Source organism: Mastomys coucha, unplaced genomic scaffold (assembly GCF_008632895.1).
Source record: "Mastomys coucha isolate ucsf_1 unplaced genomic scaffold, UCSF_Mcou_1 pScaffold11, whole genome shotgun sequence".
Lineage (NCBI taxonomy): Eukaryota > Metazoa > Chordata > Mammalia > Rodentia > Muridae > Mastomys > Mastomys coucha.
The window spans coordinates 20,259,801-20,272,216 of NW_022196893.1; the positions used below are offsets into that span (position 1 = coordinate 20,259,801).

Here is a 12,416-nt window from a genome sequence, read left to right on the forward strand (position 1 = left end):
GGCTGGCCTCAAACTCAGAAATCTGCCTCTGCCTCCCAAGTGCTGGGATTAAAGGCATGCACCACCACCACCCGGCGCCATTAACTTTTCTAGATTTAGTTTCCTTCAATAGAAAAGGGGGTGGGGGAGCCAGGTGGTAGTGGAGCACATTTTTTTTTATGTGCAATGGTTTTTTTTTGCACATATCTTTAAGATTTATTTATTTTATGTATATGAGTACATTGTAGCTGTACAGATGGTTGTGAGCCTTTATGTGGTTGTTGGGAACACAACCAGTCAGGGTCACTCTGGTTGGCCCTGCTCACTCAGTCCCTGCTCACACCAGCTCAAAGGTTCATTTATTTTATGTATGAGTATACTGTCTGTCTTCAGACACACCAGAAGAGGACATCTGATCCTGTTACAGACAGTTGTGACCACCATGTGGTTTCTGGGGTTTGAACTCAGGACCTTCGAAAGAGAAGTCAGTGCTCTTACCGGCTGAGTCATCTCTCCAGCCCTACTTTATTTTTAAGATTTTATTTATTTAATGCATATGAGTATACTATAGCTGTCTTCAGATATACCAGAATCTGTTACAGGTGGTTGTGAGCCACCATGTGGTTGCTGGGAACTGAACTCAGGACCTCTGGAAGAGCAGTCAGTGTTCTTAACCACTGAGCCATCTCTCCAGCCCTGGAGCACACTTTTGTTTTGTTTTGTTTTGTTTTGTTTTTTGAAACAGGGCTGTCCTGGAACTTACTCTGTAGTCTAGGCTGGACTCGAACTCAGAAATCTGTCTGTCTCTGCCTTCTAAGTGCTGAGATTAAAGGCATGTGCCACCACTGCCTGGCCTGGAGCACACTTTTAAAAGCACTTGGGAGGCAGAGACAGGTGGATCTCTGAGTTCAAGGCCAGTCTGGTCTACAGAGTCAGTTCCAGGACAGCCACACACCTGTCAAGACAGACAGACAGACAGATGGACGGAAAGACAGAGACAGATGGACAGAAAGAGTATGGAGGACTGATTACCTAGGCTACACCCATGAGCATTGATGCGGGACTCCTCAGTGCCCTGAAGTGCCTAAGACACTGTCCCGTCTGGGCTTGCCAATGACTACCATGTCACTCATCCCTCACTGTGACACATCACCAGGTTTGCTTATTCTTTCTTTCAGCTCAGAGTCTTCCCTCATTCCTCTAGAAATGCCTCTGAAGAAAAAGAGTCCCTGCTCTTAGGGGATTTTCTTCAGCAAGGCTTTTCCGGTTGCTTCCCGTCTCTAACATTTCCCTGCAGTTCTTGTTAACTGGTGAGTGAATCTGGGGAATGAATCAGACTCATGGAGTCAGGTTGCTCTCAGGTGTTCACCATCGAAGTCTAGGGAGCACACAGTGCCTGCCGTTGATGGCAGAAGCCTTTCTCGTTTATGTTGGAACACTACAGTGGAGAAACTCCCTCCCATGTGTCCTGGTGGAGCTGTAAGCAGGATGGTAAATGCTTTCCTTTAACTTATTAATATACCAATGAGTTGGTTCCTCGGAATTCTTGCAAGATGATCATCTCTGTATTTAAGACTATACAGCTTTTGGAGTTGGGCAGTGGTGGCACACATCTTTAATCGCAGCACTGTGGAGGCAGAGGCAGGGAGATTTCTGTGAGTTCGAAGCCAGCCTGGTCTACAGAGCAAGCGCCAGGACAGCCAAGGCTACACTACAGAGAAACCTGTCTTGAAAAAACAAGGAACCCCTCCTCCAAATATAGCTAGCTAGCTTTCATTCTGTTGGGTGTGCTTCAGCTGTGTGATGGTCCCTTCTCTGACTGGAGGCAGAAGCTTCCGGAGTGGCTCCTGGATCCTTTTGATGTGTCTTCAAGAGTCTCAGGTGAATTTGTTGCTTTCTCGTGTGACTTTTTAGTGGGCTTGGTGGCACAGGATCATAACTCCAGTGCTGTGGAGGCTGAGGCAGAATGACTGGGAGTTCAAGCTTTGCCCGGTTCATACTTCCCTTCTAGCTAGGCTTTCTGAGCTAGACCTTCTTTCTTTTTTCTTTTTCTAAATATTTATTCATTTATTACATGTGAGATATGAGTACACTGTAGCTGTCTTCAGACACTCCAGAAGAGGGGGTCAGATCTCTTTAAGGATGGTTGTGAGCCGCCATGCGGTTGCTGGGAATTGAACTCAGAATCTCTGGAAGAGCAGTCAGTGCTCTTAACCGCTGAGCCATCTCTCCAGCCCCCCTGAGCTAGACTTTCTTAAAAATAAATCATGCAAAATCAGTGGTGGGCTGGGGACACAGCACAGTGGCAGAATGCCTGTCCTTTATGTGTGAGGCCCTGGGTTCAGTTCCTAACACCAAGAGAGAAACCAGTGACTAGCCTTCCTCCCTCCCTCCCTCCCTCCCTCCCTCTCTCCCCCCTTCCTTCCTTCCTTCCTTCCTTCCTTCCTTTCTTGCTTCCTTCCTTCCTTTTTTCTTGTGTTGCTAAGGACTGGACCTAGAGAAAGCCTCATGCATACCAGGCAAGCACTCCACCACTGAGCTAACCTCTACACACTAAGAACTATCTGAAAAAGAAAAGAAACCATCTAGGCACGATGACTCCTGCCTATACTCTCACTACTCAGGAAACGGGTAAGGAGACTGTTGTGACTTGGAGGCCAATCTGAGCTACAATGTGACCCTGTCAAAATGAAACAAACACACAACAGAAAAGAAAGCCATTCTGTTCACAGTATTGACAAAAGGAGTGGGGATAAACTTTACCAGGGAGATAATCATTTTTACATTGAGAAACAGAGGACAATGATGCAATGCACTTCCCAGTGCACACATGAATGGAAAGATAGCCCACACTTACAGATGAAACACTATTGTTACAATGTCCAAAGTCGCACTCAGCACACCTACAATCCCAGCATTTGGGAAGTGGATACAGGAGGACCAGAAGTTACATATCATAGCTGGGCCTTTAATCCCAGCACTCAGAAGGCAGAGGAAGGCAGATTTTTGTGAAACCAAGGCCAGACTGGCCTGCAAAGTGACTTCCAGGACAGCCAGGGCTGCACAGAGAAACCCTTTCTTGAAAAAAACCCACCAAAACCAAAAAAATAACAAAAAAAGAGAAGTTGCATATCAAATTTGAGAGTAACATGGGTTGCTTGACATCCTGTCTCAACCCCCCACAAAAAAAACAAACCCAAAACAACCTAAAAGGTGCTTGTACACACTCGTGTGTGTGTGTGTGTGTGTGTGTGTGTGTGTGTGTGTGTATGTGTGTGTGTGTGTGTATGCCTGTGTATTGAGATGGATCAACAGGTGAAGATGCTTGCTGCCAAGCCTGGCACCCTGAAACCACCTGGTAGAAGAACCAACTCTTAGTAATTGTCCTCTGACCTCCACATGCATGCTATGGCATACACACATTTGCAATTGCTCACACATATGTTTAACTGTGTGCAAATGTGATTACAACAGACTATGGTCTTCCCACACAGGAAGGAAACAATCAAACCAATTTAGGGAAGGGATAACCTACAGAATGTGAAAAAAAACCACAAAAAATATAAAGAACTTAGTAAATAGTAAGAAGATAACTCAATAAACCATGGGCAAAGGTAGGACTGGAGAGATAGCTTAGTGGTTGAGAGCATTTGATCCTTTTCAGAGGACCTGAGTCTGGTTTCTAGAACTCACATGGCAGATAATAACTACCAGTAGCTCTAGTTCTAGGGGATCTCACGCCCTCTTCTGACTTCTGAGGGCTCCTGCAGGTATGTGATTCTCTCTCTCTCTCTCTCTCTCTATATATATATATAGAGATATATATATATCTCTATATATATATATATATATAGAGAGAGAGAGAGACAGCTCAGTGGTTAAGAGCACTGACTGCTCTTCAATTCCCAGCAACCACACGGTGTCTCACAACCATCTATATCTATAATAGGATCTGATACCCTCTTTTGGCGTGCCTGAAGACAGCTAGAATGTACTCATAAATGCAATAAATAAATCTTTAGAAAAGAATAGGCACAAACCCTTCTATCAAGGCTGATGAGACAACCCAGTAGGAGGAGAAGGGTCCCAAGAGCAAGGAAGATTCAGAAACAGCTCCACTCTCACGGTTAGGAGTCTCATAAGAACACCAAGCTACACAACCATAACATATATGCAGAGGACTTAGCTCAGACCCATGTAGATTTCCTGACTGCCACTTCAATCTCCCATGAGTCCTGCTTAGTTAATTCTGTAGATCATGTTCACTTGGTGTCTGTGACCCCTCTGGTTCCTACAATTCTTCCCCCTACCCCACCCCGCTTCCATGGGGTTCCCTGAGCTCTGCCTAATGTTGGCTGTGGGTCTCTGCATCTGCTCCCATCAGTTGCTGGAGGATGCCTCTCTGATGACAACTGGGCTAGACATCGACCTATGAATATGGCAGAATATCATTAGGCAACATTTCATTGACGGTTTTTGGCTAGTCATGTTTCGTTGTGTCCTAAGTCTCTGGGATATCCAGCCTCTGGTTCCTGGTCATCCAGGCAGTGTCAGGCATGGGCTCCCTCTTGTGGAGTGGACTCCCAATGACTGGCCACACCCACAAGTTCTGTGCCATGTTATCACAGCACATCTTACAGGCAGGGCTAACTGTAGATTGGAGATTCTGAAGTTGGGTTGGTGCCCGAGTCCCACCACTGGAAGGAAGCCTTGCCTGGTTACAGGAGAAGGCTGGCTCAGTTCCCTATTCTCCACTGCTAAGAGTCTTCACTAGAGTGACCATTATGGCTTCTAGGGAGTTTCCACTCTGGCTGTGGGGGATCTGATACCCTCTTCTGACTCTTGAGGGCTTCCACAGGCCTGTGGTACACACACAAATTTAAAAATGAGAGGGGCGGGGAGAACGCTGTGGATGTAGCTCAGTGGTAGAGTGTCCCTAGCATGCATCATGGCCTAGGCTCTACCCCAACACTACTGAGAAGAAAAGGCAAAGGCCTTACAGAAATCTCTCTAGAGCTGGCGATGGTAGCCCACGCTTGTTGTCCTAATTACACAGGAGGCTAGCTGAGCAAGATAATCACTTGAGCCCATGAATTCAGGACTAGCCTGGGTGAAATAGTGAGACATTCATTACCTCTCTCTCAACAGACATAAAAATGGCCAATAGGTGTATGAAAAAAATGCTCAGTATCATTAAGAATTGAAAAAATGTAAACAAAGACTACACAAGGCATGAGGGGCAAGGTTTCATGATAGACTCCTTGCCTACAATCGGGAGGCCCTGGCACCACCAACATAACAAAACAAAGTGCACTGTGATTTCACCTCACACTTGTTAGAATGGCTATTATAGGAAAGATGTGGGGCTGGAGAGATGGCTCAGTGGTTAAGAGCACTGATTGCTCTTCCAAAGGTCCTGAGTTCAAATCCCAGCAACCACATGGTGGCTCACAACCATCCGTAATGAGATCTGATGCCCTCTTCTGGTGTGTCTGAAGACAGCTACAGTGTACTTACACATAATAAATAAATAAACCTTTAAAAAAAAAGAAAAGAAAAGATGTTACAGGGGCTGGAGAGGTGGCTAAACAGTTAAGAGCACCTGGTTGCTCTTCCAGAGGACTGGGCTCGATTCCTAGCACCCCCATGGCAGGTTACAACGGTCTGTAACTTCAGTCCCAGGGGATCTGGAACATTCTCTTCCGGCCTCCTAAGGCAGCAGGCAGTTCACATGTGGTGCACAGACATGCATGCAGACAAATCATACATACACATAAATTAAACAGAATTATTTTACCCCACGCCCGATCAAAATTCGGAGTTGTAGAGCCTAGTCCCACTGATACATCTACAACACAACGACTATATGTAAGGCTCGGGGATCACAGAGGAATAGGAAGTTGAATGTTAGGAGGTTGTTTCCAAAAAAAGTCAGAAGCTACACCCGTGAGGTCTCACTAACGCGGCTGCCTAGATATGACCTGAATGAGGGCGGCACTAACAGTCATACTAAGGCACACAGGGCAGAGTTCAGGAGGCATCAACCCTAGACAAAAAACTACAGGCAACTAAGGAGCAGGAGAAACAGTCTTCCCCAGAGAAGCGCACACCAGCTGGTTATCTAATACCAAATGGTCAGCCCTGGAAACATAAAAATGTATCATGTGACCCACTGAGTATACTAAATCGATGTAGTAAGGAACACATGTATGTGTGTGAAAATAACTAAAAACGGGTCATGAATTTGAAAGACAATAAGGGAGAGTACATAGGAAGGTTGGAGGAAGGAAAGAGCATGGGGAAATTATGTACTTAAGTTATAACCTCAAAAAAAATCAGAATAATGAGCCACTGAGGATGTGGGGAAAGGGACTATTTTCCCACTTTTTTCGTTTTTTGTTTTTGTTTTTGTTTTTTGTTTTGTTTTGTTTTTTTGTTTTTTGTTTTGTTTTATTTTGAGACAGGGTTTCTCTGTATAGCTCTGGCCGTCCTGGAACTCACTCTGTAGACCAGGCTGGTTTCGAACTCAGAAATCCGCCTGCCTCTCCCTCCCAAGTGCTGGGATTCAAGGCGTGCGCCACCACTGCCCCGCTTCCCACTTTTTTCAAGACAGGGTTTCTCTGTGTAGCCCTGGCTGTCTTGGAACTTACTCTGTAGACCAGGCTGGCCTTGAACTCAGAGATCCTCCTGCCTCTGCCTTCTGAGTGCTGGGGTTAAAGGCGTGCGCCACCACTGCCTAGCTCATTTTCACATTCTTACTGGAAATATAATGAGTAGAGTCATTATGGGAGACAGTTGACTTGATATAACCATATAAGGTTATATGGTTATAAACCCCGCCCCCCCCTGCAAAACAATTCTGAGGTTATACTCAGTGGCAGAGCCAACCTGGTATGTTTGCAGTCTTGGGGTTTCCTTCCTAGAACCAGAAAACAAACAAACAAGCAAACAACAAAATCCCAAGAAATTCCTTGTTTCAAGTTCAGAAGGCGGGAAGGGAAAGCCAGTGCTAGTGATGTCTGTTGGCTGTTGCCTAATTCTCCCAGCTCCCGGACCACTTAGTAACCTGTGTCTGTGTCTCTGTACTTCATTCGGGTCTTCTGGGGGTGGACAAGTGCTATCTGCTGCTGGAACACCTGGGGTGGCATTTAGGGCCCACTTGGGACAATCCGGGATGATCCCATCTCGAGATCTGTCACTTAATCCCTGCTTTAGAATGCTTTTTCTAAGTAGTAGGAGTCATAAGTTCTGCAGATTTCCTTTGTTTTTTTCTAGCAGTGGTTCTCAATCTTGTGGGGCATGACCCTCTGGGGTCATATATCAGATATTTATAGCATAAACCAACATAGCATCATAGCAGTAGCAAAAATACAGTTATGAAGTTGTAACAAAACAGTTTTATGATGGGGGGGGGATCACTGCAGCAAGAGGAGCTGAACTGGATGGTGGTGGTGCAAGCCTTTGATCCCTGCACTCCCAATGGGGGCGGAGGGCAGGCAGATCTCTGAGTCTGAGGCCAGCCTGTTCTATATAGTGAGTTCCAGGACAGCCTAGGCTGCACAGTGAAACCCTGTCCTGAAAAACCAAAAGGAGCCATATTAAAGGGTTGCAGCATTAGGGAGGTTGAGAACACTGTGCTAGAGAAGAGACTGAAGGCAGGGAGGGCCTGGTGCACTCTGAGGATTTCACAGTGAGGACTTTTCTGTGCCTGCTTTTCAACTCCCCTCAAGGCTGTACCAGCCCTCCTAGCATCAGCCGTTTCTCCAAGGGAGTTTGGTTCCTTGGGTTGGAAATCATGCTCCAAATCGACATGTAGAGGCTGAGTAGTACGACTTCATGTGGACAGACGCGAGATCCTATTCCCAGCCTCCCCTCCCCTCCTCTCCCCTCCCCTCCCTTCCCTTCCCCTCCCTTCCCCGTGGGATGTAGTGCCGGCCGGTTTGACATTTGAGACCCTTCTCTGGAATGACAGGTATGAGCCACCACATCTGACTTGAATGTCCATTTCCACTCTGGTTGTGGTCACTGATCACAGTATTGCTTTGGTTGTCCTCCTGACTATTGTCCCCAGAACCTGTATCCCTTGGGGATTCTTTCCTGCTACTTCTAAAAAGTCCCAAAGTGTACATGGGAGGATAAATAGCAGGGCTCAAGATTCTGCTCACTCAGGGGGACTGTCAGGCCTTTCTTGGGGCTCCCATTGCTGGAACTGCTGTGGGGCATGAAGGAAGGAATGGGGTTTGGCTTTCTCCTGACCCCACTCCGGCCTTGCCACTCCTCTTGCTGTCTCTGCTATTTACATGCTAGCTTCTCTTCTGGGTCTTACTACAGACAACGTTGACAACAAAAACACAGCCCCTGGTTTCTGCTTATTTCCTCTCAGGGCTGCAAGGCTAAAGCTATTTTGATAGGATCCTGAAACCACTATCGGCTCCCTTCAACCACAATGACGAAACTCCCTGCATCAACGGAGACAGTGACACTAACTTGGCTGGCCATGTTTTTCAGTTCTGTTCTCAGAGCTGAAACTGGGGCTGGAGAGATGGCTCAGTGTTAAAGGCTAGGCTTGTGACCAATAACATGCAAGACAAAAGGGGCAGTTCTGTGTATGATGAAACTAAAATGATTACTGCTGATAAACCTGACAACGCTTCATCCTTGTGTGGGGCAAACTGAGAAACGTAGCCTGGTGAGGTGGGACATGCTGTAATCCAAGCCCTTGAGAAGCTGAGGCAGAAGGATTGCAGGACAGCTGAAGCTGGCCTTACATAGTAATCTCCTGTCTAGCCAGTGCTACATAGCAAAACCTCGTCTCAAAAACAACCAAGCAACCAACTCCAATAATAACCAAGCAATGCACACACACACTCCTCCCCAAAACAAAACCCCAGAACACAAATAATCCCCCAATACAGATCGGTGGCCCATGTCTGTAATCCAGCATTAGGGAGGCAGAGGCAGGCAGATTTCTGAGTTCAAGGCCAGCCTAAACACCAAAAAAAAAAAAAAAAAAAAAAGAAGTTCAAGGCTGTCTTTGGCTCCCTATGCCCAGAAAGGCCTGACATTGCTTTTCAGCGGACAGAATCTGGAGCCCTGCTATGTCGGGCCATGCACCCACAGGCCTTTTGTTAGAGATGACAGGTTAAGATAAAATGTAGCCTAGGCTACATAAGACCCTGTTTCAGGCTCCATGTCTGCCTATGGGCCTGCACAACCGTTTCCTGCTCCTGTTTTCTCCTCTGCATGCCGGCAGGATGGCCCACAAGCAGATCTACTACTCAGACAAGTACTCCGATGAACACTACGAGTACCGGCATGTCATGTTACCCAGAGAACTCTCCAAACAAGTACCCAAAACTCATCTGATGTCCGAAGAAGAGTGGAGGAGACTTGGTGTCCAACAGAGTCTAGGATGGGTTCATTACATGATTCATGAGCCAGAACCGCATATTCTCCTCTTTAGAAGACCTCTTCCAAAAGAACAACAAAAATGAAGTACAGCTGGAACCATCTATAACCTTTTTCAAATTTAATGTAAATGTGTATATAAGGTAGTGTTCAGTGAATACTTGAAAAAAATGTAAACCTTTCATCCATACCTGTGCATGAGCTGTATTCTTCACAGCGACAGAGCTCAGTTAAATGCAACTGCAAGTAGGTTAGTTTTATGTTGTTAAATTTTCTTGTAGTTTTTTCTTAATATAAATGCCTGTTTTACTTTACCTGTTTTGTTAAATAAAGTTTGTATATTGCATTTATATATAAAAAAAGACCCTGTTTCAGAAAAAAATAAAATAAAAAGAAATAAAAAAAGAAATGACACTCTGATACATTATACCATGGATGGATCGTGAAAATATAGTGCAAAATAAGACAAAAAAAAAGAGGCAAAGGAAAATTATAGGATAATTCAGTTTCTATGAGGTGTCTAGAACTAAGAAAAGAGAAAGAAAGAAGGAAGGAACGAACAAACGAATGAACACAGATTGCTAGGGACCAAGGAGAATTATTATTTAAGGGATACAGGACTTCTTTTGGGGGTATTGGGAAAGTTGCAGAAACAATGGCAAGAGATTATAGTTACAAAATACTTTGAGTGCTACAATAATATATACTTCAGAACATTGATGGCTCATAGTGTATGCTGCTCTTTCTGATGATCCAAGTTCAGTTTCTAACACCCACACCTGGTGGCTCACAACTGTTTGTAATTCCAGGGGATCTACGGGTTCTGCCAGCTGTGCTCCCATGTACATACCCATACATGTAAGTAAAAACAATAAAAGTAAATCTTTAAAAACTGGTTAAGGGGGCCTGGAGAGATGGTTCAGTGGTTAAGGGCACTGACTACTCTTCCAAAGGACCAGGGTTCAAATCCCAGTACCCACACGGCAGCTAACAACTGTCTGTAACTCCAAGTTCTGACACCCAAACATACATAGTCAAAACACCTATGCACATAAAAGTAAAAAATGAAATTGAAAAAACCAGTTAAGGGGCTAAAGAGATGGTCTAGTCAGTGAAGTGCTTACCACATAGGCACAAGGACCTAATCCTGGATCCCCATAACCCATATAAAAAAAACCTGGGCACGGCTAGACATGGTGGTGCTCACTTTAATTCTAGCATATGGGAGGCAGAGGAGGGTGGATCTCTGAATGCACGGCCAGCCTGGTCTACAAAGCAAATTCCAGGACAGCCAGGGCTGAAACAGAGAAACCCTGTTTCAAACAAAACAAAACAAAACCCCTAAAAATCCAAACCAAACACCAAAACGAAACACCAAACAAAAATGGGCATGATGGCACGTGCCAACGACCGCAAGTTTTGGGGATAAATAGACAGGGGCGCCCTTGGGATTGTTGGCCAGCCCGGGTAGCTGAATCTGGAAGCTGCTCTGGGAGAGGAAAAGGAAGGGGTGTGGACCAACAATAGAGCGGGGATAAAGGAAGCTGTGCTGCAAGATCCCAAGGAAGGCGGGAGCTGACAGCCGGGCCCTGGGAAACAGACTCCAGCTCCTTTGTCCTCTGCCCAGGACGAGGCTGGGGGACCACGTGCACCTTCTTTCTTCCATCCTAGGTCTAGCACCTCTGGGATATATATTCACCCCTCTCTAGATTTATATCTCTAACATAACCATCTCTACTCTTCTTCCCCCTTCATCTCTTTCACACTCTGACTGTTCTGAAGAGCAGAAGCAGGAGGTGGAGACAGGGCTGCATTCAGGGTGACCCTTGGGTTGTTCTAGTTTCATCTTCCTCCACTGGCCGCACAGCCCTCACTGTGCAGGTCTGCCAGCTTGTGCTGACCAAGGCTTCTTGTAACCGGGCCTTTTTGTCTATTTTATGGAGAACACTGAGTGACAAATAGGGAGTCCATTTAGCCTGGTCAGTAACCCGTCTAGGCAGTGTCAACTATCCTCGGGGCTCCTCAGAAGGAAGAAACCACTAGTAAATGGGTATGTACAAACGAGGCCTTTATTGGTGCAGTCTGGGGGCAGCAGGCACAGTCTCATGGACCCACTTCCTCTGGCTCCTGTCCTCAGCAGGTTTAGCTCACCCTCTCCACAGTGGGGCTGGGTAGGAAGTCCAGACCCAGGCCTTTGCATCTATGGGTACACTGATTGCAGTGTACCAGGAGAAGTCCTGAGCTAGGCCACAGGCCCACTTCTGGGTCGGTTCCAAGACTGTAGAAGGTGAGCAGTGAAGGATCTGCGAAGGTGTAAAGGGATGAGCAGGGCTCTCAAGGTGACACAATCCTCAGGGGTAGTGTTCCGGTCTGCATTTGCCCTGGCAGGACTGGCTAAGGCACAGTGGCTGGGCTATGTCATGGTGTGTGCTAGAATCCCGAGGCTCTGACTTCTTCGTTAGGACACCTGGCTGGCTGATGATAGCGCATGAGGCTACTTTTTCCGCCGAGGGGCCCTGGAGTCACTGCTGTTGCTGTTGGAGGCAGCCTGCTCAGAGGCAGCTCTGGAATCCTTCTTGGGAGTTTGCTTACGTTTTTCCTCTCTAGTCTGTTTTGAGGACTGGAGCGGGCGGGGGGCGAGTAGGGTCTGCACAACTCGGATAGCCACCACTGCCCCTAAGAGCCCCCACAGCAGGATGGAAGGCTCCAGAGGAGACAGCTGTGCCCGCACCCAGTTCAGGGTCTGAGCTAGGCCATTGCTGGGGCTGCCGGCCCGGAGTGGACTCTTTTCCTATGGAGACAAAACCGAGAAAAGCCCACGAGGTTTACCCCTGCAACAGGCAAAGCACCCTGCTACCTCTTGCAGTTCAGCTGGCTCCTTCATACCTTTAGTCCAAACTGTTGGAGCAGAATTTCCAGTGTTGGGTCCCCCAAGGACACAGATGGGAAGAATTCCTCTACCCATTGGCGGTGCCACCACCGGCTGTAACAGAACCGGAGAGTCATCGTGCAGCTACAGCTCAGCCCCC

General features: G+C 46.6%; 1 protein-coding gene and 1 pseudogene across 2 annotated transcripts in view; one reads left to right on the forward strand and one right to left on the reverse strand.

Moving 5' to 3' along the window:
- The first annotated feature begins 9,233 nt into the window (after positions 1-9,233).
- Positions 9,234-9,734, forward strand: LOC116081776 (annotated as a pseudogene). Its single transcript, XR_004115000.1, has one exon. The product of XR_004115000.1 is annotated as a cyclin-dependent kinases regulatory subunit 2 pseudogene (transcript).
- A 1,700-nt stretch (positions 9,735-11,434) lies between these two features.
- Positions 11,435-12,416, reverse strand: part of Lmf2 (lipase maturation factor 2) — a 4,872-nt gene continuing 3,890 nt past the window's right edge. Inside the window, exons 13-14 of the mRNA XM_031352828.1 lie at positions 12,274-12,370; positions 11,435-12,178 (exon numbers count right to left, since the gene is read on the reverse strand). Of these exons, the coding sequence (XP_031208688.1) occupies positions 11,882-12,178; positions 12,274-12,370 (394 nt within the window). The 3' untranslated portion in view covers positions 11,435-11,881. The remainder of the gene's footprint in view (positions 12,179-12,273; positions 12,371-12,416) is intronic.